This window comes from Symphalangus syndactylus, chromosome 2 (assembly GCF_028878055.3).
Source record: "Symphalangus syndactylus isolate Jambi chromosome 2, NHGRI_mSymSyn1-v2.1_pri, whole genome shotgun sequence".
NCBI lineage: Eukaryota > Metazoa > Chordata > Mammalia > Primates > Hylobatidae > Symphalangus > Symphalangus syndactylus.
Window position 1 is genome coordinate 35077995 of NC_072424.2, and position 25474 is coordinate 35103468.

Consider the following 25474-nt stretch of genomic DNA (forward strand, 5'->3'; position numbering starts at 1 on the left):
AAGAACACCACAAAAATCCCAACAGAGGAACAGTCTACAAATGCGTAACCAGTAATCCTCAAAACTGTCAAGGTCATCAAAAGCAAGGAAAGTGTGAGAAATTGTCACAACCAAGAGGAGGGAGCCTAAGAAAACATGACAACAGGCCAGGAGCAGTGGCTCCCGCCTGTAATCCCAGCACTCTGGGAGGCCGAGGAGAGCAGATCACGAGGTCAGGGGTTCAAGACCAGCCTGACCAACATAGTGAAACCCCAGCTCTCTAAAAATACCAAAATTAGCCAGGCATGGTGGTGTGTGCCTGTAATCCCAGCTACTCAGGAGACTGAAGCAGAAGAATACCTTGAACCTGGAAGGCAGATGTTGCAGTGAGCTGAGATGGCGTCACTGCACTCCAGCCTGGGCGACAGAGTGAAACTCTGTCTCCAAAAAGATAAATAAAATAAAAATAAAAATAAAAAACAAAATACTAGCCAGGCATGATGGTGCACACCTGTAGTCTCAGCTACTCAGGAGGCTGAGGAGGGAGGATCCATTGAGCCCGAGGGGTGAGGCTGCAGTGAGCTGTGATCACGCCACTGCACTCCAGCCTGGCCAACAGAACAAGACCCTGTCTCAAAAAAAAAAAAAAAGCGGGGGGGAGAACAGCATGAGCTCTAGCACGTATATGTTAGCAATTGTGATCTCCAGATTCTTTTTATGCATTTGTCATTTTTGTTCCCATCTGCCTTCCCACTAAAGGGTAAGCTGGAAGTGGTGAGCGCTCACCTATTGCATTTCTCACCGTATCCACGTGCCCAGGAAGGTGTCTAGCCCACGGCTGATGGCCCTCAGCTGATGCTGAGTTTGTTAAACAATGAAATGAGCTCTCCCACCCACCTCTTACCCTCCCTATCAGTGCATCCCACAAACCCCAACTCTCATCCTCAGAGAACTTCAGTCCCCAAGCCCAGTGCCGGAGCCCCACCTCCCCTTGGAACTGTCACTAGAGCAGAGAAAAAGCCAAGGCCTCCCACCTGCCTCCCAGTGACTCCTGCTTATTCCCTCCTCCTCTTCTCTTAGCTCTTCTTTTTCTCTAAGTTCTGCCCTCTTACCCCCTACAAGTGTCAACACCTGCTCATTTCCCAAAGCCATCCAGGGAATGACTCCTGATAAGCATCTTTTAATAAACTCTGGAGCTGGATCTGTCATCCAGAAGCTATATTCTCCCTCTCCCCAGCCCCCCTACCACCTCCCACTTCCTGGGCTGGCCCATTAGCGCCTCTGGTCTGGCCAGGCAGGACCCACAGGGCCTTTGGACTCTGATTTGCTGGAAATGGCCAAAAGGCAGCCCAGGCTATTTGGGAAGCTGGCCCTCCTATCGGCCAGCTTGTCTCAGCAGCCGGGGCCAGTTCTGCCTGTGCCACTGAGCCTGATGCTGGCCAGTTCACTTCCCTCCATCCCTGAGGCAGGTTTCCCAGGCGTTACCAAGGAGACCACTTGCATCCTGCCCAGGGTTGCCAAAGCAACCGGCTCAGCGTGAAGCAGCCCCTCAGCTCTGGCCCCTGGGTGTGCAGGTCCAGGAATGAGACAGGCACAAACTAACAGGAAACAGGCGGCCCTGGCACACCCTGGGCAGTGCCCAGCTCCCACCCTCCTTCCTATCCTCACTCTTCCTCCTTTTCTTACCGCTTTTGCTCGTCCTGCCTCCATCTTGGGCTCTGTGATTTAGAACCAATGCCTGTGCCTCACTGTGCACACCTTGGAAGTGAGCAAATGCCATCTGCTATGGACTGAACTCTACCCGCCCCCTCAATATTCATATATTGAAACCCTAATGCCCAATATGACTATATTTGGAGATAGGGCCTTTAGGAGGTAATTAAGTTAAATGAGGAGGTCAGAGGGGTGAGGTCCTGATCTGATAGGATTAGTGGCTTTATAATAAGAGGGGGAGAGAAAGGTCGTTCTCACTCCATATGCACACACCAAGGACAGGCCATGTGAGGTCACAGCAAGAAGGAGCCACCGGAAAGCCAGGAAGAGGGCCCTCAATGGAACCTGACCGTGCTGGCACCTCAATCTCAGACTTCCAACCTCCAGGACTCTGCATCTGAGAAAATGCATTTCCATTGTTTAAGCCGCCCAGTCTGTAGTATTTTGTTATGGCAGAACAAGCCGACTAAGACACCATCCCAGAGGGCCCAGGAAAAGAGTCCTAATATGGAGAAATTCTCCCCCAAGATCAGCTTCCTCGCTGATCAGCTTTGGTGTCCTGGGTAGAAATCCCAGCCCTGCTCTTTCCTAGCTCAGTGTTTCTGGGCAGCACTCTTCACATCCATTAGTCTCAGCTGTCTCGTGTATAAAATGGGAATAACAAGAGCCTGGCACAGTGGTGTGCGCCTGCAGTCCCAGTTACTCAGGAGGCTGAAGCAGGAGGATGGCTTGAGCCCGGGAGTTTGAATCTAGCCTGGGTAACATAGAGAGACTCTGTCTCTACAATAAATAAATAATGGCCCGGCGTGGTGGCTCACGCCTGTAATCCCAGCACTGTGGGAGGCCGAGATGGGCAGATCTCCTGAAGTCAGGAGTTCGAGACCAACCTGGCCAACATGGTGAAACCCTGTCTCTACTAACAATACAAAAATTAGCTGGACTTTGGTGGCAGGCGCCTGTAGTCCCAGCTACTCAGGAGGCTGGGGCAGGAGAATCACTTGAACCTGGGAGGCAGAGGTTGCAGTGAGCTGAGATCGTGCCATTGCACTCCAGCCTGGGTGACGAGCGAAACTCCATCTCAAAATAATAATAATAATAATAATAAAGTGGGAATAATACCTACCTCTCCTTAATGGGGAGATTAAATGAATTTATTTACATGAATACACCTAGCATCAGAACTTGGGCTTCTTAAAAATCCTTTCATTGCTGGTTTCTTTTTTTGTTTTTTTTTTTCCCTGCCTATGAGCAATGGTCCTGCTGCCCATAGCTGTGGGTTGGAAGTGCTTCCAGACTTGCCCATGGGAACTCCAGATGAGCAGGTCAGCTTGGCTGTCACGCCCAGCCCTTTCAGCATGGCCTAGGACAGAAGGCTGACAGCCTCTGCGAACCTCTCAGCAGCTCAAGATGCCTCATCTCCTCCTCTCCCCAGCCTGCCTTCCACTGCCGTTGGTGCTGTTGAAATAAAATCACCACATGCATCCTGCTTAAAAGCTGTCCGTGGCTCCCAATGCCTACAGGATAAAATCTATCCTCCTCGTCCTAGTATCATAGGCCCTCCAAGATATGACCCCAGCCTACCTTCAAAGATTGACCTGTTAACCTTCCCACTGGGGACCCCACATCCAGGCAAGAGGACTGCTCACCGTCCCTGAACCCACCCTGTGTTTCTCTGCCTCTGTGCCTTTGCTGCCAGCCCCACTCACCAAGACACCTTTCTAGCTCCCCTCCAAATCTCCCCCATCCAACTCCGAGCTCTCCTCCTCTGAGAAGCCTCGTCCCATCTCCTCCAAGCATGCAAGAGTAGGACTGTTCTGAGTCCCCAGAGTCACAACAGTTCTCAGATCTTGAGGACCTTGTTAAACGCGCAGGTTTGAGGGCCCCATCCCCAATATATTCTGAGTCAGCGGGTCTGAGCTGGGGGCTGGGAACCTGCATGGTAGACATGCTTCCAGCTAATGCTGATGCAGGCAGTAGAAAAACCTCACTCTGAGAAACACCGGCCCCAAAGAACCGCAAGTTTCCTCCAAAGTGTCTAAAACCCTGAAGAAAGCGTAAGGGGGAGGAGGCTGGGAATTCCAGACTAGCATAGCCCTCCTGATCCTCTGGTTAGCCAAGGGAGAAAGCATCAAGAACCCCATTGTGTGCCCTTTCCCAGCCCTGGGGCTCTGTCCAGAGACTCAAAAATTACTCCCCCCATATCTCTCCCACAATGAAAGACAGAGCCCACCCAAGGCTAAATGCTACAGGGGCAGGATAATACAGCGATCACAGTAATAAACTCTAAAGTCTGAGAGCCCTGGCTTTGAATCCCAGTCCCAACAGTTTCTAACTGTGTGGACTGGGATAAGTTACTTAACCTCTCTTAGCCTCTTTTCCCCCATCTGTAAAACAGTGACAATGCTACCTCCTTCTGTAGGTTGTTGGGAGGGTATTAATGGAAATAATCCACATATAAGAACTTGGTACATAGTAACCACCCAGTGCATGGTAGCTATTGTAAATATTATTATGATAATTAACATAACAGGGTTCAAAGGTAAAACTGAACTGAAAACCAACAGGGCATGCAGGATGGGTGCTCTGGGTTCAACACGGGGCTGACGCAGTCAGTCACTCTGAGGAGGCCACCAGGCACCCCCCAGATCCGTCTGCTGCATTCCCGGGGGCAGAGAGCTGGATGAGCTCACCTAATCTGCAAGCGTCATGACAACCAAGGAAGGAGCCCAGACAAGAGCTGAGGGAAGATATGTGGGTTGACCAAAGAATGGAGACCTTGAATATCCCATTATGGTGACTGAAGGGGGGAAGGGTATGATGAAGATAATACTTTGGGAGGATCACTCCTGCAGCATCGAAGGAGGGACCAGAGGCAGAGAAGCCAATTAGGATGGCAGCTGTGGCAATATCTGGGATGAGGACTCAGACAGGGGAAGTAGCAGCGAGAATGTGAATGCAGAAAAATGGCTAGGGGCTGAGCACAGTGGCCCCAGCACTTTGGGAGGCCAAGGCAGGAGGTCTGCTAGAGCCCAGGAGTTCCAGACCATCCTGGGCAACATGGCAAGATGCCATCTCTTAAAAAAAAACCTATAAAAATAAGCCAGGAGTGGTGGCGTGTGCCTGTGGTCCCAGCTACTTGGGAGGCTGAGGCAGGAGGATCACTTGAGCCCAGGAGGTTGAGGCTTCAATGAGCCAAGATCCACCACTGCACTCCAGCTGAAAGAAAAGAAAAGAAGGAAAGGAAAGGAAAGGAGGAAGGGAAGGAGGAAGGGAGGGAAGGAGGGAAGGAAGGAAGGAAGGGAGGAAGGAAGGAAGGAAGGAAGGGAGGAAGGAAGGAAGGAAGGAAGGAAGGAATGAAGGAAGGAAAAAGAGAAGGAAGGAAGGAAGGAAAAAGAGAAGGAAGGAAGGAAGGGAGGGAGGGAGGGAGAGAGGGAGGGAGGGAGGGAGGGAAAGAAAAATAGCTAAGACCTTGTCCAAGGATGAGCCTTCCCCTGCCCCTGCTCTCATCCGCAGAGAGTAGTGAGGAAATTCAGGATCTACAGACACTCTGGCCCACCGCAAGAATCAAGACCCTTAGTCAACCTTTGCAGCTCCTCCTTCAGGCCCCCAGCAGCCTCAGCCATCATAGAAAAGAGACTGAAAACAACAGGTGTCTCGCTGGCGTCACACCCAGCCAGAGCTGGAGGGGGACGGCCTTCCTACAGCTGTCACAACCAGTGACTTTGTGAAGTATCCAATTCAAGAAGCACCACCTTTTGAAAGATGGGAGGTGTACTCTTAGGTGTATACCCAGAAGAACCCAAAACAGGTGTTCAAACAAAAACTTAGACACAGATGTTCATAGCAGCATTATTCATGAAAACCAACAGGTAGAAACATCCTAAAGTCCACCAGCTGATGAATGGATAAGTGAAATGTGGCATATTCTTACAATAGAGTATTATTCAACCACAAAAGGAAAAAAGGTGCACGCTACAACATGGATGAAATTTGAAAAGATTATGCTAAGTAAAAGAAGCTTGACACAAAAGGACAAATATTGTATCCTTCCATGTATATGAAATGCCTGGAATAGGCGAGTCCATAGAGACAAAGAGTAGATTCATGGTTGCCAGGGATTCAGGGGAGAGGGTAACAGGAGTGACTGCTTAATGGACATGGCGTTTCCTTTTGGGATGATAAAAATATTCTGGAATTAGGTAGAGGTGGTGGTTGTACAATATTGTAAATGTACTAAATGCCACTGAATTATACATTTTAAAATGGTAAATTTCGGGTTACGTAAATTTTACAATTAAAAAAAATGGGCCTAGTGCAGTGGCTCACGCCTGTAATCCTAGCACTTTGGGAGGCCAAGGCGGGTGGATCACAAAGTCAGGAAATCGAGACCATCCTGGCTAACACAGTGAAACCCCGTCTCTACTAAAAATACAAAAAATTAGCCAGGTGTGGTGGCTGGCACCTGTAGTCCCAGCTACTCGGGAGGCTGAGGCAGGAGAATGCCGTGAACCCGGGAGGCGGAGCTTGCAGTGAGCCGAGATCGCGCCACTGCACTCCAGCCTGGGCAACAGAGCGAGACTCCATCTCAAAAAAAAAAAAAAAATAAATAAGGAGGTAGCCCATCCAGTCAGGCACTCAGAAAGACCTGGGCAAGGAGGAAAATCTTTATTCTTCGTATTTTTCTCCACAAGGCATGAACCTCCTGTGCACCCTACCCCAGTCACTCTGTGCCCCTCACTGAAAATATATACTAATTTCCATATACATATACTTTCTATTTCATGTAATATATAGATATACACTCAAGCCCCTCCAAGCCTTTACTGTCTGTGGCTTTCTCCCTTCTTCCACACCCTAGGACTGTGCTGCATCCCTTGCTGTCTATCCAGTTCCTGCAGTTCCCTCCATGTCCAGCTCAGATCCTCCCCTGATACCCCTTCTCTGACCTCTGCCCACACATCTGGGTTTCGACAGTACAACCAAGCAAACACTTGATTCCATTCACTCCCTCATCCATGCCTTTTGAGTAGATCTCCAGCCTGGGAAAGCCCAGGGGTGTCTTATCTCCGAGCTGGGCACATGGGAGCTCCTCGGGCAGTGCCTGTTGATTCTAAGCCCAGAGCTACACCATGGACCTCTCCCCTGAACACTCCTAGACCAATGCTGTTCAGAACCCAGTGGGAATCACCAGCAGCAGAGTGGGGTCAGTGTGTTCCCAGGAAGAAGACCAAAGTCTACCACCCGAGAGGCGATGGTGGGGTCCATGTCCCATGTCATGTCAGCCTGACAGCCAGACCAATCTTAGCACTCCCAGGATCCCTATTATACCAGATCCCTTCCAGTTGTTTTAATTAAAATGGTGAGGAATCAAGAGATTGCAATTATGTAGGGAGAGAAAAAAATCAAGACAGTCACTCCACCCCTACTCCCAGCAAATTTCTGGATGAGCACTGACAAGAATTAGAGATAAATTCAGGCTGAGTACAGACGCCATCCCAGCAGAACTCTGGGTAGGCAGTTAGCATCACAGCCTATCAGGTCAACACCAACTCAATTAGAATGGACGTCTGGCTGACCACTGATTTATCAGAGAAGGCTCGTAGGTCAATGCTGATACATTTAGAAGGGAATTGGGAATAAACACTAAACAATTACAGAATAAAGGTGATGGCTCTATTAGGGTAGAAAGATAGGAAGAAGTCCCTAGAAGTCAAGCTGAGAAGGAGGATCAGTGGACCTTGGGTGAAGGACAGAGCCAACAACTGGTGGCCCTCATGGGTACCCTCTGTCCTTCATTTCAGGCTTAGTAGGAGCAGGATCAAAATTGCCATGGTCACCTACAGTGGTGTGTGGATGGGGCCCCCACTCCTGCCTTCTGCCAAAGACCCTAGCCACAGAGACCTCAGATCCCCACAATTCCAAATTTTAGATTAAAAAATGCAATTAGTTGGGAGCTCTCTGGGTTTCCATAGAGTCAAGGATGGAGCAAGGCCTTCTCAGGAAGATAGTCTGTGAATATTAAGGGCCAAGTCAACCCGCTGGCCCCCAGCTAACCCCTGCCCCCTGAAGGACAGGGCCAAGTTTTGCCACTTTAATTTGGGCAAATAATTATTCTTTTCCCTCATTATTCTCACTTGCAGAGAAGGTTGAGCTGAACGATATTCATAGGTTCATTAGGAATCTGTTTCCAATGCTCAGAAACAGTCTTCATACTTGCTAACACTGATAGCTTATTTCTGATTACAAAAGCAATACTTTCTTATCATAGAAATTTTAGAAAAGAGCAAAATATAAAAAAGAAAAATGCAATCCAATATGATCCCATACCCAGAGGAAATAATTGCTAACCTTTTGGAAACTTTACAGGCATTTTTGCTTGTTTTGTTTTTGTTGGAGTTTTTTGCATTCATACCACTTTTTAAACAAAATTGGGATCATACAGTCTTCACAACTTTGTATTCTGTCATTATACTGTGAGCGTTTTCCACAGTCATCAAATATTCTTCACAAATATAATTGTAATCACTGCATAGTACTCTACCAAGAATATATACCATGATTACTGAGCATTTAGGTTATCCACCTAGTATAAATAACACTGCCATGAACATGCTAGCCTAGTGCCATAAGTATATATTCCTGCATCTCCACTTCCTTAGGATCAGTTCCTCAAGGTAGAATTACAAGGTCAACAAATTGATTTTTTTTTTTTTTTTAGCGAGACACAGTCTCGCTCTGTCGCTCAGGCTGGAGTGCAGTGGCACGATCTCAGAGCACTGCAACTTCCACCTGCCAGAGTCAAGGGATTCTCTTGCCTATCTGCCTCCCAAGTAGCTGGGATCATAGGCACGCACCACTATGCCTGGCTAATTTTTGTATTTTTAGTAGAGACGGGGTTTCGCCATGTTGGCCAGGCTGGTCTGGAACTCCTGACCTCAAGTGATCCACCTGCCTCGGTCTCCCAAAGTGCTGGGATTATAGGCGTGAGCCACCGCACCCGGCCAACAAATTGATATTTTTAAAGTATCTTGACACGTATTGCCATATTAATTTCCAGAAAAACACAACAAATCCATTGATTTTCCTGAGCCAACTGAGAGCTGAAGTTCTGAAAGAGCTGGAGTATTAGAATGCAGGACAGTCGTCCCGTCTCTCCTCCTCTTCCCTGGTCTTAAAAGTTAACTGCTCAGCAAAAGAAGGGACAGAATTCCAAGTCAAAAGATAGGGGTCTACAGCCTAGCACCTAGCGCCAAGGTCTGGCTGGCTTTGGGAACCTGAAGCAAGCCTTGGTTCTCCTCATATGTAGAATGGGTATAGTGTGATTAGCTCTGCTCTGCTGACTACCCCAAGCAGTGTCCATGCTCACTGAAAATGTGTTTGAGAAAGTTCGATGCCTTGTGTTAAAGGGCACTATTGTTATCCTTCTCATAACCTGAGGGGCTTAGGAAGTGGGGTATTCTTTGTGAAAGCCCCCTTTCTGGCTTTTAGCCATCATGCCCAGGACAAGTGCCACTGGTTCTGAGGTGACAGAAAAGCACCTTCCGGAAGGAATTTAGTAGGGTCTGAGGGCCCGGGAGGACCCAGCAGTGTCTTCCAAAGGTCAGAGACAGCACTGGAAGCTCCAAGACAGGAATGGCAGGCTCCGAACGGGAAGACTGCGCCTAGGGCCACCCTGAGGGTGCTGAGTGGATCTGGGGAGGTGGAGAGCAAAGACATTCCTGGTAAATGTCCCTCTGTTTCAAGGCTCCCAGACCCTCTTTTCTAGGGCTCTGACTGGATATCTGGTCTTTTGGGAAAACCAGAAATCAAACTAATTCAATGGATACTAAAACCCAACGGCTGCAAAGGACCCCAGGAACCAGCAGCTCTGACCCTTTCTTCCAGGCTGCTGTAATCCTGTCCTGAATTTTTAAAACCCTCCCATTGGAAATGCAACTAGTGCTCCCAGCCTGGTCTCTCCAGCCCTAGGGCCGATGGAAAGGAGACCCACCGAAGTGCCTCCCTGGAGACGGACGACCCAAGCTTCCCTCCTCACTCCCCACTCCCCACTCCCCTATCGACCTGGCAAACATCCTTTCCCACCTCTTCAGGCTCGCCTAACACCATGGCCTGAGGGGACTCCAGTGACGTTCCCAATGCCAGCAGACAGAACTGCGCAGACCCCGCGGGACGCCATCCTCCATCACCATCATCGCCGGCTGCCCTCCACCCCCAGCCCACTCCACGGCCAGAGGTGCATCTCCGGCCTTCAGACACGCACAACAGGTGGCGTCTGCCCGCCCTCCCCAACCACACCTCCCTGGCCCTCCACCTGCGCCCCCAGTCCTCCAGCAGCGCCCGGCCGGGGAGCCTACCTTTGAGGTTCTGGGGGTGGCCCCGCGGCGCGCGGCTCGGGTTTCCTCGGGGCAGCGAGGGGATACTGGAGAAGTTGTTACCCATGGCATCCGGCCCCAGGGGGTTCGGCGCTCGCGGGTGGGGGCGAGGCCGGGCAGGAGCTGAGGTGCGGTGTGCGAGTGTGCGCGCGCGGGTGCGCGCCGCCGGGGGAGGGCCCTGCTGGGGCTGCGGCCGGGGGCGGGCGGGCCGCTCCTCTGCTTCCTTTCTCTGGACTTCGCGGTCCTTGGCGGGTTCCACCCGCCACGGGTGTCCTGGCGCGAGCGGGGCTACCTGCCTCCCATGCCCCGTGGCCGGAGCGGGGGCCACAAGCAGGGCCCTGGGCCGGGGCCGGGGACGCCCGGGGCTCCCCGCTTGCTCCCCGGGACGCTCGGGTTCCGGCTGGGGGTGGGCGGCGCGGCGGCTCCGGCGCGCTCCCCCGGGGCCATAGAGTCAGGGTCCCTGACGTGGGCGTTCCGCGGCTCCGAGGCAGGCTCGGTCACCGCCCCGCGGGGACGGCCGCGGCGGCGATGTGCGTGGCTCCCTCCTGCCCGCGGGTCTGCATGGAGCGGGGCTCGGCGGAGCGCGGGGCGTGCTGGGCGCTCCGACGCGGCTGGTGTCCCCCGACCGCCGCGGTCCCGCCAGCACCAGGTCCCTCCTGCGACCGCCGCCCCCACCCCCCGCCCCCCGCCCCGGCAGTCGCCAGGATTCCCTCGCTCCGGTTGTTATGGTGACAGCTGCGCCGGTGAATGAGCGTCTTAGTGACACGCGCGCGCCCGCTAGGCCAGATGTGGCCCCGGGGCGCGCCGCGTTCCCGTAGCCGCAAGCTGTTGGCGGCGCGGGTCGGGGTAAGACATCAGGCGAGTATGGTGGCCCCTGGGGCTGGCCTTATTCCCAGCACGGAACCATGGAACTTGCACTTGAAAACAAGGGGAGCAGGGCCGCGAGAACGCCGAGCTCCCCGGATGCAGGGGCGGGCGAAGCCAGCACTAATGTTCGGTTTCCCTAGCTCCAGGTACCGTGCCTGGCGCAGAGTGGAGAGCCCAGGGAAACATGTAAATAAGCGAGCGGATGCTTGGATAAAGTAATTGAGATTAGGATCCGGGCACTTGACCCTCCGTTCTCAGCCAGGGTAGGGGCACTAGGGCAAGGGTTCAGAGCAGCAACTCCGGGCAGTCTCACTGATGCACAGATGCCACTGAGGGCCTTTGAATGCCCGCGGACCAGACTCACAAGCCTGGAGCTGTGGCCAAACTGAGGGAACAGATCTCCGGGACAGATCATCAGAAGACCACCAGCTCTGAACTGGGTGGTTCTGTTAGCTGTAGCAAGGTGGGGGAGAGGAGCCTCTGCAGCCTATGGCAGTCAAAGAAGGCTTCCTGGAGGAAGGGGGTTTCAGCAAGTGCCCTGCTCATGTGGCTAGTGCCTTCCTGTAGCTCAACACTGCACCAAGAAGCCTGCAGGAAGTGAAACGGAAGTCATTCTTCTCCTTCCTGGACCTGGGGCATCTCTCCTCGTCTATCGAGGATGGAAGATGTTCCAAGGTTCCCCTCAGGGAATCAGACTTCCTGCTCCTCTAAGTCATCTCTAGCTCCCTGCTCTGGCTTCAGCAACTCTGATCCAGAGTCCAGTGAAGACATGGGTGGGCAGGGGGACATCTCATGTATCCTTTTCTATAATAGAAGGTTCTTCCCCCAAGTCTCCATTTGGCAGCTCCTCATTATCTAGGCACAATTCGTGTCCTGACATTCCCTGACTGTCCCAACTAAAGGACCCCCTCCACTCTCAGTCACTTTCCACAATATTCCATTTTATTTTCATCATAGCTTTTATATGGAATTTGTTTACAAGTAGCCTTTCCTCGTTTATCTGCTGCCTCCCTGCTAGAACATAAGCTCTGTGAGGGGAGAGCACAGGTCAGTCATGTTCACCAAGGTGTCCTTACCCACTGGGGGAATGCCTGGCACGTGACAGATTCTCAGAAAATAATTGTGGAATGCATGCTTCCCACTGTGGGCCAGGAGGCTCCCCTGAGATCCTTGGGAGCAGAGCCTCCTGAACCACCCTTTATTTTCCTCTCCTGCTTTCCTCTCTCCATCCCCATTCCAGGCATTATACCCTTAAATGTCTGGGACTCCAGGCAAGCTAGAAATATCTGTGACAGCCGCTGTCTCTCTGGAATCTGGAGGGAAAGACAGCCCCGACCCCGGCCTCCAGCCTCCCGGATGCCCAGGATCACGTGTGCAGGCAGCTGCAGATGGCCACAGCAGGTCAGGGATGGCTGTCTTATTTATGGGCAGTATCTTCCCAAGGCTCACTCCCAGCTAATGACTCATGCATCAGAAATCCGCAGGCTCTTAATGGCAGCACACTCACACATGTGCTAACACACCGCTACACTATCTCACACACTCACACTTATACAAGCACACACACTTATATTCCCCCTGAAATCTGCCAGAGTGAAGTCACTGTGAGTGGCCACTAGAATCAGGCCTTTCACAAGTTAGAATACGAGGACTCTGCATAGTTGAGACTCATTCTGCTGGAGTGTGTTTGAAGTACAAGGGCCTAGCTAGGATTTACAGACGGTGGCTCCAGGGAAGCCTGGTGTGGGCAGGGGAATGGGGGAGGGGATGAGGCCCCAAAGGTAGAGCACAGCAGGGATGTCTCGAACTCCTGACCTCAGGTGATCCACCTGCCTCGGACTCCCAAAGTACTGGGATTACGAGCATGAGCCACCGCGCCTGACAAAGGGATGTCACAGGCCCCACATGGCCTAGACCTGGGGCTATGGGCAAAGCAGGGGAGAGAGGAAGAAGTCAAAGGGAAGGAGGGAAGTGAGGGCCAGAGGTGGACGCTCACCTGAGTCCAGAGGCAGCCCAGGTTCTGCAGCTCAGGGCAGCATGATCCCAGGGAGTCCCAAAGGAAAGTGAGAGGCGTCAGGGACAAAGGCAGGGAACTGAGGGTTGAGGAGCTGATGGGAGTGTCAACAGGGCTGGGATAGGATGAGGTAGCCAAGGCATCCCTGGCGCAAAATTGAAGAAGGCGCCAACTCTCAAGGTCATGCAGATACCAACCTTGCACTTGGGCGAGCCTGGGAATGAGGTCCTCTTATATTTCACACCCTAGGCCCCTCTCTACCTTCACCCTAGTACTGCAGGGAGCTCTGTACTGGAAGAGGGGACACCACTGTTAGAGTCAACTAGGTCTCTGGCCAGGAAGGGACCTAGAAGAGGTTGGTGTGGCTGCATAGGACTCAGAGAAGTTGAGCGTGGCCCTTCTGAGGAGTCCTGTGCCCCAGCAACTCTTCCCTGGCAGGGACTTAGGGTAGACCCAGCTCAGAGGGTCAAAGAAGGCCAGCAGTCTCCTTACCCCCAGACCTTGGGCAGAACTCAGAGGCCTTCCTGCCATCCTTCCCCAAGGCAGCTGGTGGGGGTGGGGTGCCTGGGTGATGGCTCTGATCCAGAGGACCCTTCCGAGACCCATCCTGGAAGGGAAGAGGAAGAAGGAAACTGCCAGGGAGACTGGGGCTGATGAAGTCACTGTTTTGATGGCTTCGGGGGAAGCTATTAATACCCACAAGGTGATGCTCTAGCACCAGTCACTGTGGCAACACCCACACACCCAGCAATGCGGATTCTGCGGGCAGTGCCTGAGAGGGGTGGGTGTCAGTGCACATGTGTGCACTTTCGCGAACACCTGTGTCCTTGTATGTGCATGCATAGGTGTTGTGAGTGCACACACAGGCATGCAGGAGAGGGAGGCTCCGGGCAGGGACCTGGGGAAGCTTCCTTTAACAGCAGCTCCACTCCCACCTTCCCTTCCTTCCCTGCTGCTCTCTTCTTGCTGATTTCTCTCTCTCTTTTTTTTTTTTTTTATACAGAGTCTTGCCCAGTGGGAGTGCAGTGGCACGATCTCAGCTCACTGCAATCTTGCAACCTCCACCTTCCAGGTTCAAGCAATTCTCCAACATCAGCTTCCCGAGTAGCTGGGACTACAGGCACACACCACCATGTCCAGCTAATTTTTTTTTTCTTTTTTTTCCTTTTTTTTTTTTTTCTTTTTTCTTTTTGAGACGGAGTCTCGCTTTGTCACCCAGGCTGGAGTGCAGTGGCGCAATCTCAGCTCACTGCAAGCTCCGCCCCCTGGGTTCACGCCATTCTCCTGCCTCAGCCTCCTGAGTAGCTGGGAATACAGGTGCCTGCCACTACGCCTGGCTAATTTTTTGCGTATTTAGTAGAGACAGGGTTTCACCGTGTTAGCCAGGATGGTCTCGATCTCCTTACCTCGTGATCCACCCGCCTTGGCCTCCCAAAGTGCTGGGATTACAGGCGTAAGCCACCGTGCCCGGCCAATTTATGTATTTTTAATTGAGATGGGGTGTCACCGTGTTGGCCAGGCTGGTCCCTAACTCCTGACCTCAAGTGATCCACCTGCCTCAGCCTCCCAAAGTGCTGGGATTACAGGAGTGAGCAACCACACCTGGCCCTTGCTGGTTTCTTTCACTCTCTACCCCCTTCCCACCCCCTCTCATCTTTCCCCCTGCCCTTCCGTCTCTGCTTCTTCCCACCCTGGTCACTTTCTCTCCTTGCAGCCTCTGTTCTTCGCACTCTGGCTGTCCACTCCTGCCTGGTTCGCCTCTCTCTACCTCCCTTCCTCTTTCTCTCTCTCCGTAGCTTCCAGATCCATTCAAGTCTTGAAGAGTTACTGTGTTGATAAAATAATAGCATATTTGACTAAGAGTCTACTCCCTTCCCTGAGCCTCTGGATGCTGAGTTCAGAACCAACCAGAGGGATGACCTTTCCTCAGGCAGACAAAAGTGGGGTGCCTCTAGGCCAAGCTGGACTCCCCTGAATTGAGACCACCCTAGTCAATGGCATGGCATCTCCCTCCATGCAGAGAAACTAACCTTAAAATGGGAAACAGTCACAACTATCCCTGGCTACAACAAGTAGCACCCTCCCATTCCCCAAGTCCCAGCCCATTGTTTCGTTTTGTTTGGGTTTTGTTTATTTGTTTGTTTGTTTGAGACAGAGTCTAACTCTATCACCCAGGCTGGAGTGCAGTGGCATGATCTCAGCTCACTGCAACCTCCCCTCCTGGGTTCAAGCAATTCTCCTGCCTCAGCCTCCTGAGTAGCTGGGATTACAGGTGTGTGCCATCACGGTCAGCTAATTTTTTGTATTTTTAGAAGAGACAGGATTTTGCCACGTTGGCCAGGCTGGTCTTGAACTCCTGACCTCAACTGATCTGCCTGCCTCGGCCTCCCAAAGTGCTGGGATTATAGGCGTGAGCCACTGCACTCCGCCTGGTTTTGGTATTTAGAGCTGAGGGTCTCACTCTGTCACCCAGGCTGGAATGCAGTGGCGTGATCATAGCTCACTGCAACCTCGACCTCCTGGGCTCAAACGATGCTCCCACCTCAATCTCTTGGGTAGCTGGGACTACAGGGACGAGCCACCACGCCAGACTAATTTTTTATTTATTTATGTTTTGTAAGAGATTGAGATCTCAGTTTGTTGCTCAGGCTGGTCTTGAACTCCTGGCTTCAGGTCCCGACTAGGCCATCCAAAGCGCTGGGATTACTGGCATGTGCCACCATGTCCACACAGCCACCAGCCCATAGTTAATCAGGCTATCAGAAAAGCTGTAGGGGGAGAGGGTGGTGTCCTGTCTGAGCTTCAGGGGGTGGCTGGACAAGTTGGAGGGGTAGATCTCTGAGTGCCTGTGCCTGATACTTAGTGCATACTCAATAACTAGTTATTAAATAAATGAATGAATAAAGAAATGGATGGATTAACCTGTCGGGCCCTCCCTCTGAAGGATGGAAGTCTGTGCTGCCCATTTTAGCACAGAATGGACCCTATGCCATCTTATTCCCAGGTATTTTTGGGATTCAGCTTCACTCATTGCCCAGTGACCATTTATTGAGCACTACCTGTATCCCTGGCACTGATGAAGTGCAGCTTCGTTGCTAGCACCGTGGGGCAGCCTGTCCTTTGCTTTTTGTGCACCCCAGTCCCAGTTCCCCACCTCCCAGGCCCAGGTTCAGAGCTGAACATACAGCAGGTCTGACCACATAGCTGGGCTGGGCAGGTCGCTCTGAGCTCCAAACCTTTTTGATCATGCACCCCTAGCAGTAATAAATTTTTAAAGTGTGTACACCAATATATGTATATTTCTTTATTTATAATTTCTCCATATGCACTACTGTATTCATATTGTGTATATTATGAAACATAGACTAAATAGGCTAATGATATTGAAAAAGGGATCATCTTGCCCTCCTCCTGGGGTGTGCACACACTCTAGGCTAATAATTCTCAAACTTAAACGTGCATCAGAATCATCTATGAGGCCTTGGGGAGAGGGGGAGAAAGTTACTAAAATGCAGACTCCCAGACCTCACCCCGAGAGACTTAGATTGAACAGAGTCTGATACAGGTCATTTATTGATGACACACTGGGAAACTGCTCCACATGGTCACATGTTCTAGTTGTGAAGATGGTGTTTAAAGAAGGCCTACAGGCTTTCTCGGGGGAAAGCTGGACACCCCATGGGGACCAGGCTAGTGCTGGCTGCCACACAAGCAGGGCTAACTTATTGGAAGAGGTGACTGTGCAGGGAGGTAGCAGGGATGAATCCCAGCCCCTTCCTGTGCCCCACGGACAAACTTGCCCTCTGGGAGGTGGCCCCGGAATCCAGGATCAATTGTGAGGTCTTCATAGACCCCCAAACTCTTATTTTGGAGCCCAACCCTGTCAGGCCAAATGTACTGAAATATACCACATTCCACATTAAACATAATTTTCTTGCAGTAAACATTTTGAAAGGATTTTTACAAATTCGGCTTTTGGAATCACTGGATGACAAGGGACTCACTGAATTTACAACTGGTTTTATTTCTAAGCAATCATGCGTGTGCTGGATGTCTTGCCAAGTGAGAAAAAAACTATGTTTGTCTTCAAATATAATGAAATGTTTATGAGTACTACATTTAGCAATTAATGACATTGATACAACAAAGGCATTTAAGTGAACATTTATTAATTTTGGTTTGAAGTTTTCCTTTCATAACTTGAGGACAGTAATGTTTTTTTCTGGTCTCAAGCAGATGCTTTAAAAGTTCATAGGCTTAAGTACCCATAGCACCCATGGAAAAAATCCAGACCTGAGGCCAAGCACTCCTAAGACTGTATCTGAAAGGACAGAAGGAGGTTGGTCCACGAAGCAGAAAGGAAAATGCCCAATGCTGGCCGGGCACAGTGACTCACACCTGTAATTCCAGCACTTTGGGAGGCCAAGGTGGGCGGATCACCTGAGGTCAGGAGTTTGAGACCAAGCCTGGCCAATATGGCGAAACCCCATCTCTACTAAAAATATGAAAAATTAGCCAGGCGTGGTGGCTCATGCCTGTAGTCCCAGCTACTTGGGAGGCTGAGGCAAGAGAATCACTTGAACCCCGGAGGTGGAGGTTGCAGTGAGCTGAGACCCCACCACTGCACTCCAGACTGGGCAACACAGCAAGACTCTATCTCAAAAAAAAAAAAGGGAAAAAAAAGAAAATGCCCAATGTCGGAAAGAGGACAGTGTGTCTCCATCTGAGAAACTTGTGTACTGACTTCAAAGTCCAGCATCAGTTGATCTATCCCAGGGCCACTTGCTCAGATAATTGTGACAGGTGACATTTCTGAAGCACTTACTCATATGTCCCAGGCCTTGGTCTAAGCACTTCAGATGCATTAGTTCATTTAAGTCTGGAAACAACCCTGTAAGATAGGTACTATTTTTGTTCTTGTTATTATTACTATTATTATTCCTATTTTACAAATAAAAATCCCGAGGCTTGGGGAGGCTAAGTCACTTGCCTAGGAGCTGATGGGGGAGGCATGGAGGCACAGCCCTAGGACAGCCTGAGTCCTGATTCCCATGATACTGTGCCTGCACCAGGGTGGAATTCCTTCGCGTCCCCAGCCTGAGGGAGACACCTGTGGCAAAGGAGGCCTCCTCACTGAGCTCCTGAACCAGCCGCCTCTTGCTTGAGGACACCTAAGATGCCTGGTGGCTTCAGCTCAGCTTTCTGGAAGTTAGCCAGGGATCACACAGCTAGTGATGAACACAAAACAGAGTAAAAAAACAACAAAATCAAAGAAAGATGCTCGAAATGGCTGCAGTACCCCCAGCATCCTCTTTTCTCTCACAGATGTTTTAAGTGGCCTTTACTTGGCAGGGTGGCCCTTCCAAGAATGTTACAAAGACCAGAGAATCATAAAGGAAAAGTATGATAAATATGACCACATAAAAATGTAACACTCCTTCATGGCCAAAGTTGAAAGACAAATAGGAGTCAGGAGGCATCTCTCCAAGAAGCCAGCAGGCTTAAATCACACCAAATGCCTTTAGCGTGAGGCCCAGGACAGGGAGCAGACTTTTCTCCAATTGCTGCTGGCAGTGTGACATCTCCCTTTCATGCACCCTTCCCCAGAGCAGTCCCAGAGGCACACCCAAGGGCAGCTCTCTTCCCAGGGACGATAGCTGGTGGAAGGTTTTCTCTCAGCCAAAAGAGCAGACCTGCTGTGTGTCCTGCCTCTTCCTTCCTCTCACCCCAGTTCCTCCCTCCAGCCACCACTAGGTGACACTACAACTCCATTGGAATCCCTTTTGTCTCTGACAAACTTTTTTTTTTTTTTTTTTTTTTTTTTGAGATGGAGTCTGGCTCTGTCACCCAGGCTGGAGTGCAGTGGCGCAATCTCGGCTCACTGCAAGCTCCGCCTCCTGGGTTCACGCCATTCTCCTGCCTCAGCCTCTCCGAGTAGCTAGGACTACAGGCGCCCGCCACCATGCCCGGCTAATTTTTTTTGTATTTTTAGTAGAGACGGGGTTTCACCGTGGTCTCGATCTCCTGACCTCGTGATCCACCCGCCTCGGCCTCCCAAAGTGCTGGGATTACAAGCGTGAGCCACCGCGCCCGGCCTCTGACAAACGTTTTTGGGGAGCCCTCAAGCCATTCAAAACACCGTAAAAATGTTTACCAGAGCCAGGCGCAGTGGCTCACACCTGTAATCCCAGCACTTTGGGAGGCCGAGGCTGGTGGATCACCTGAGGTTGGGAGTTCGAGACCAGCCTGACCAACATGGAGAAACCCCATCTCTACTAAAAATACAAAATTAGTGGGGCATGGTGGCACATGCCACCGAGTAGCTGGGTGGTGCATCCCAGCTACTCAGGAGGCTGAAGCAAGAGAATCGCTTGAACCCAGGAGGTGGAGGTTGCAGTGAGCCGAGATTGCGCCATTGCACTCCAGCCTGGGCAACAAGAGTGAAACTCCGTCTAAAAAAAAAAAAAAGTTTATGAGGCCAGGTGTGGTGGCTCATGCCTGTAATCTCAGAACTTTGGAAGGCTGAGGTGGGTGGATCTCTAGAGCCCGGGAGTTCAAGACCAGCCTGGGCAACATAGTGAGAACTCATTTTTACCAAAGAAACAAAAATTAGCCAGGCGTGGTGGTGTGCACCTGTAGACCCAGATACTCAGGAGACTGGGGTGGGAGGATCATCTGAGCCTGGGGAGGTTGAGACTGCAACGAGCAGTGATCGCGCCACTGCACTCCAGCCTAGGCAAGTGAGACCCTGTCTCAAAACAAAGATAAATAAATGAATAAATGTTTACAGATTGCTCTTTTCCTCTTTCAAAATGAAAAGAGTTTTGCTGGGAAAACATATACCCTTATAGTTTCCATTGGCTACTTCATGGTAAAGAAAATATATCGTTGAGGAAACTGGCCCCCTCTTCAATCACTGAGATGTTCCCCTCTGAGTATGTGCCCTTCACTGGGGCCACTTTTCACCTTTCATCCTGAGATGGGGTCTCCGGCAGCAGAGGAGCTCTCCCTGTCATGGTGACCGTAGGACAGAAGGCCAAAGCTCCCTGCAGAGACTCTCTCCCAGGACTGAGGCCGAGGCTCCCCAAACTGCAGCTGAGTCACAGTCCTCCGGAGCGCCCCTACTCACACCGGGATGCCCCCTCTGGCTGTGTCCAGTTACCCAGTATGGGCATCTGTGTGAGCCCAGCCCCTGGCACTCTGCAGATGCCTAGGGAACATCTGTCACTACATGGCCAGAGCTTGAGGGTGTGTAGTCAACAACAGAGGTTCTTCCTAGCCTGGCCCTCTGTGCACCCGATCACCCCCAGAGCTGAAACTCTATCCAGGTGCCCTCTTCCCCCAAAGCAGCCTGCCTGTCTTTGCCCCCAGGTCTCTGCATTTGGCCCAACATGTAGTGTCACATGCTGTGGTTGCAGGATCTCCTAGCCAGAACACCAGCCCCGCTCTTCAGGGTCTGGAAACATCATTTCCATTTGGGCAGAAAATCTACCTTTATAGTTTCTTAGTCATGTAAGAGACGGAAGAGAAAATAATATTCTGAAATTCAGGCTTATTTATCTCTTCTTAGAAATACAGGAGTTAAAAATGTATTATGGTAGGGCACCATGGCTCACGCCTGCAATTCCAAAACTTTGGGAGGCCGAGGAAGGAGGATCACTTGAACCCAGGAGGCTGAGGCTACAGTGAGCCATGATCGTGCCACTGCCTCCAGCCTGGGCAACAGAGTGAGACCCTGTCTCAAAAAGAAAAAATAAAAGCAGTATTATCAACCAGGGAAACAGTTCCATGTTCTGTTCCTCAGTCAGAAACAATGTTAAGATTTAAACCTGATTATTTTGTTTTATGTCAATAATAATACTTTAATCTTATATTATTATTATTATTATTTGAGATGGAGTCTCTCTCTGTTGCACCCAGGCTGGAGTGCAGTGGTGGGATCTCCGCTCTCTGCAACCTCCACCTCCTGGGTTCAAGTGATTCTCTTGTCTCAGCCTCCTGAGTAGCTGGGATTATAGGCACACACCACCATGCCCAACTAATTTTTTTTTTTTTTTTTTTTTGAGATGGAGTCTCGCTCTGTCGCCCAGGCTGGAGTGCACTGGCGTGATCTCGGCTCACTGCAAGCTCCGCCTCCCGGGTTCACGTCATTCTCCTGCCCCAGCCTCCCGAGTAGGTGGGACTACAGGCGCCCGCCACCATGCCCAGCTAATTTTTTGTATTTTTTAGTAGAGACGGGGTTTCACCATGTTAGCCAGGATGGTCTCGATCTCCTGACCTCATGATCCACCTGCCTTGGCCTCCCAAAGTGCTGGGATTACAGGCGTGAGCCACCATGCCCTGCCAATTTTTTTGTATTTTTAGTAGAGACAGGGTTTCACCATGTTGGCTAGGCTGGTCTCGAACTCCCGATCTCAGGTGATCCGCCCACCTTGGCCTCCCAAAATGCTGGAATTACAGGCATAAGCCACCACACCTGGCCTGCTTCATTCTTTTAATGGCTGCATGGATCCCATTTTATGGCTGTGTCATATTTTATTTAAACAGTCCCCTGTTGATGAAATTTAGATTGCTTCCAGTTTGATTGTCATTAAAAGAGCTATAATGAACATTCTTGTTTGTTTATCATGGCTCCTGCAAAGCTACCCATGGGATGAATATAGACTTTGTAATTACTAAGTCAAAGGGCATGTGTATTTAAATTTTTGCTTTAAATGTATTGCCAAACTGTTCCACGAAAAACCTACCCATTTGTACTCCAACCATAGATGTATGAAAGTAGCTATTTCCTTAAGCCTCATCAACACTGGGAAGTATCAATCTTTCAGTTGCTAACAACTTGGCAATTTTTAAAGGCAACTGGTGGTTTCATTTCTTATTTAATTATGAATGAGGATTAGAATTTTTTTAGGATGTTTGGTCGCTTTTCTCTCTCTCTTTTTTTTTTTTTTTTTTTTTTTGCAAATAACCTGTTCAAATCCTTTACCCATTTTTCTATAGGATTGTTCATCTTTTGTATTGATTTATATGAGCCTTCTGCAAATTAAGAAAAAGAAGCCTTTGTGTGGCAAATACCCTTCTTTCAGTTTGTTATTTTTATTTTGTTTATTGGTATGTTTGCCCATAGAAGCGTCTAATTTTTATGACTCTTTCTTGTCCATCTTCTCCTCTACAGCTACTAAATTCTGGGGTCTGTTCACAAAGGCCTTCCTTAGCCTCTGATTATGAATAAATTCGCGTATGTTTTCCTGTAGAATTTTTATGATTTTAATTTTTATGTTGAATCTTTGAACCATGTGAAAATTATTTTGGTATGAAGCATGAAGTAGAGATTGCTCCCGAATGGGTAGCCAGTTGTTCCAGTGCCATCTCTTAGATGGCCCCATTTCATTTCCAGCCTCTCTCCGCCCTTAAGGCTACTTGTCTCTGTGGAGTCACCAGAGTGGGGCCCACAAAAGTGCCACGTTGCTTTCCCCAGGTCTGCCAGGACCCCTCAAAGGCCTGTGTCCTCAGGGAAGCAGAGAATCAGGCCACCGAGAGACAGAAAGGGCACCACACTCTGTAACAGACACAGAACAATAGTATCCCAGTCCTGAGAAGTGGGACACATGTTCAATGCCTTCCCTGTGAAGGAAAAAGAAGAGAAAGAACCTTCAGGGGAGGGCATACTCACCATATACAAAGTAGGAAGACGGCTACACCCATATTTATGAAAACACACATGCATACACACACCAAATATGTACACATGCACTACACACATACACATACATTTGTACACACATGCATGCACAGGTACATAGACACATCTCTCACACATCACATACAACGAGTTTCTCCAGTAGGGGGCATCTAGTCCTAAACAGCCCTCTCAATAACAGGAACTCCAGGAATGGTGAAGCCAGTGTTGCTCAAATAATATCCAGACTCCTTTGCAAGATCAAAAAAAATCTGGAAGACCCCCAAGAATATATCTGCAAGACTCCAATTTGAAAATAAAATAACATGAACAAAGTACCAAAGATTTATTCTATAAAGATCTTCCAACCGCAAATTAACACAGATTTACAACTGGTTTATTTTTTTAAAAAAAAGATTAAATCATTATTAAAAAACAATGTAATTTTTTTTTTTTAGTCTCTCTTTGTCGCCCAGGCTGGAGAGCAGTGGCATGATCTGGGCTCACTGTAGCCTCCGCCTCCTGGGTTCAAGCAATTCTCATGCCTCAGCCTCAAGAGAGGCAATTCTCAAGCCTCAGCCTCCCAAGTAGCTGGGATTACAGGCATGAACCACAATGCCCAACTAATTTTTTGTATTTTTAGTAGAGATGGGGTTTTGCCATGTTGCCCAGGCTGGTCTCAAACTCCTGAGCTCAGGCAATCTGCCCGCCTCGGCCTCCCAAAGTGCTGGGATTACAGGCGTGAGCCACCACGCCCGGCCAGATCTGCAATTTAATATCTTTCCATATGTGTGAGTAAAAGAAGCCTTTCTCCATTTATTGCTCCCTCTAGTTCTCCCTCTACTAGTTCAGCAGGGCCAGGCTCCAGGCAATAAAATGGGATTCTCCTTTTTGCCTTGTCCTTTTATCTTTTTATGTTTTTCCAATTAAAATGTTTTATGATTTTTACTGGAAATAGTTAAAAATCATTATTATGATTATAATAATGATTTATTATGTATACTATTATAAAAGTAGACAATTCAGAAAATAGAGATTTTTTTAAAAATGTAAGCCATCCCCTCTCTTTGACAGATAATATCCCTTTTGTGGTAAGCCATCCCCTCTCTTTGACAGATAATATCCCTTTTGTGGTGGGCTTCTTTCTGGCCTGTTTCTTTGCTGAAGTATTTCCTGTAAATACCCGGCAAGGCTCAGCCCCGCTGCAGTCACTCAGCACCTGTTGCCCTGCAGGGCTCCAGGGACCCAGGCTGACCTGGTAGCTCTGTCTTACCTCTCAGAGGCTGGAGCTGTGAAAACGTTGGCCCGGAGTCTTTGACCCAGTTTTCTTCAAAATGTCCTTCCAGAAGCATTGTCTATTGTTTTCTGAACTCTCAAGGTTAGAATGGCTGGGGACCCTTAGGACACTCTATCCCTCTCTGAGACTAGAATGGGATTGAGGGGTGCTCACGACCCTCCCAGCCCAATTCCCTCCCTGCCTGCTCCGCACCAGCCCTGCTGGTTCAGGGTCACGAAGCCTAGCCTTGGGCCAGGACAGTCCCCTTTTCTGATCAGCAGCCCAGTGGGTGACTAAGGCTGAAAGGCACAGATGGAGGATCCCAGCTTCCTCCCTGGCTCTGTCCCCGCCAGGGTATGTGACCTCCAACAGCCCCTCTGGGACTGTACCCACCTGAAGATGTGATGGTGATTGTCCTCCTGGCTTGAAGGGTTTCTCACCCCTGCCCCGCCCTCTCCTCCAATCAGAGTCAGACTCACAGGGCTGCTGGTGGCTCTCCCCGTCTTCTCCAGTGCCTCATTTCCCTCACACAGGGAAATCTGTCTCATAGGACCCAGAGTAACATACAAATATGGAAAATAAAAATACTAAGTGGCCGGGCTCAGTGACTCACGCCTGTAATCCCAGCACTTTAGAAGGCCAAGGCGGCCGAATCACCTGAGGTCAGGAGTTCGAGACCAGCCTGACCAACATGGCGAAACCCGTCTCTACTAAAAATACAAAAATTAGCTGGGCGTGGTGGTGGCTGCCTGTAATCCCAGCTACTTGGAAGCTGAGGGAGGAGAATCACTTGAACCCGGGAGGCAGAGGCTGCAGTGAACCAAGATCGTGCCACTGCACTCCAGCCTGGGTGACAGAACAAGACTCTATCTCAAAATAATAATAATAATAAGTAAGACCCAGGTTTCTGTCTGTCTTCATCAGAAGTACAGACCACACAGATGGTCACGAAATTTGCAAGACTTATTTGGGATGATTTGACTTAAAATATGGGCTAAGTGACCTTTACAAAATTCATTTTGCAGGTTTCAGGGGTCCCTCAAACATCTGGGCTGTCATCCTTCAGAGAGGCTGGAACTGAGACACAAAGAGAGACCTAGTGACGTCGGAGAGTTAGGAGAAGAAGCAGTGATTTCAAATGCATGCCCCTCACACGGAAGAAGGGCGGGGGGGAAAGCCATGCCAGTGTGGGCGTGGCACTTGAGCAGCCTCTTTCATGGGCACCCAGTGGTCAATGCACAATGGTTAGCACGTCTCCCAGGGAGGCCATCCCCTTCCGCTACCCCTTTCATGGCAAATGCTGAAACATGGTTGAAGACTCCTCTCAAGGGTCTTCTCTTCCAGGAAGGCTTCAGTCGGAATAGGTGCCCCTTCTGGCTCCTCCTAGCCTGAAAGCCAACATGAAATCTCCCTGGGCTGAGCTGAGTCGTCATATTTCATTGTTGTTGTTGCTGTTGTTTTACTACGCCTCTGAGTCAAGTTCAAAGTCATGCTTTTGATCAAGACCAGAAAATATACTTTGGCTCCCTCAGCATCTTTGCCTCACCACACCCAGAATTTTTTTTTTTTTTTTT

General features: G+C 50.0%; 1 protein-coding gene across 1 annotated transcript in view; it reads right to left on the bottom strand.

Annotated features, from left to right (window-relative positions):
* NEURL1 (neuralized E3 ubiquitin protein ligase 1) overlaps positions 1–10822 on the bottom strand; it is a 96341-nt gene extending 85519 nt beyond the window's left edge. The window contains exon 1 of the mRNA XM_055250163.2: positions 10047–10822. Within this exon, the coding sequence (XP_055106138.1) occupies positions 10047–10131 (85 nt within the window). The 5' untranslated portion in view covers positions 10132–10822. The remainder of the gene's footprint in view (positions 1–10046) is intronic.
* Between the last annotated feature and the right edge of the window lie 14652 nt (positions 10823–25474).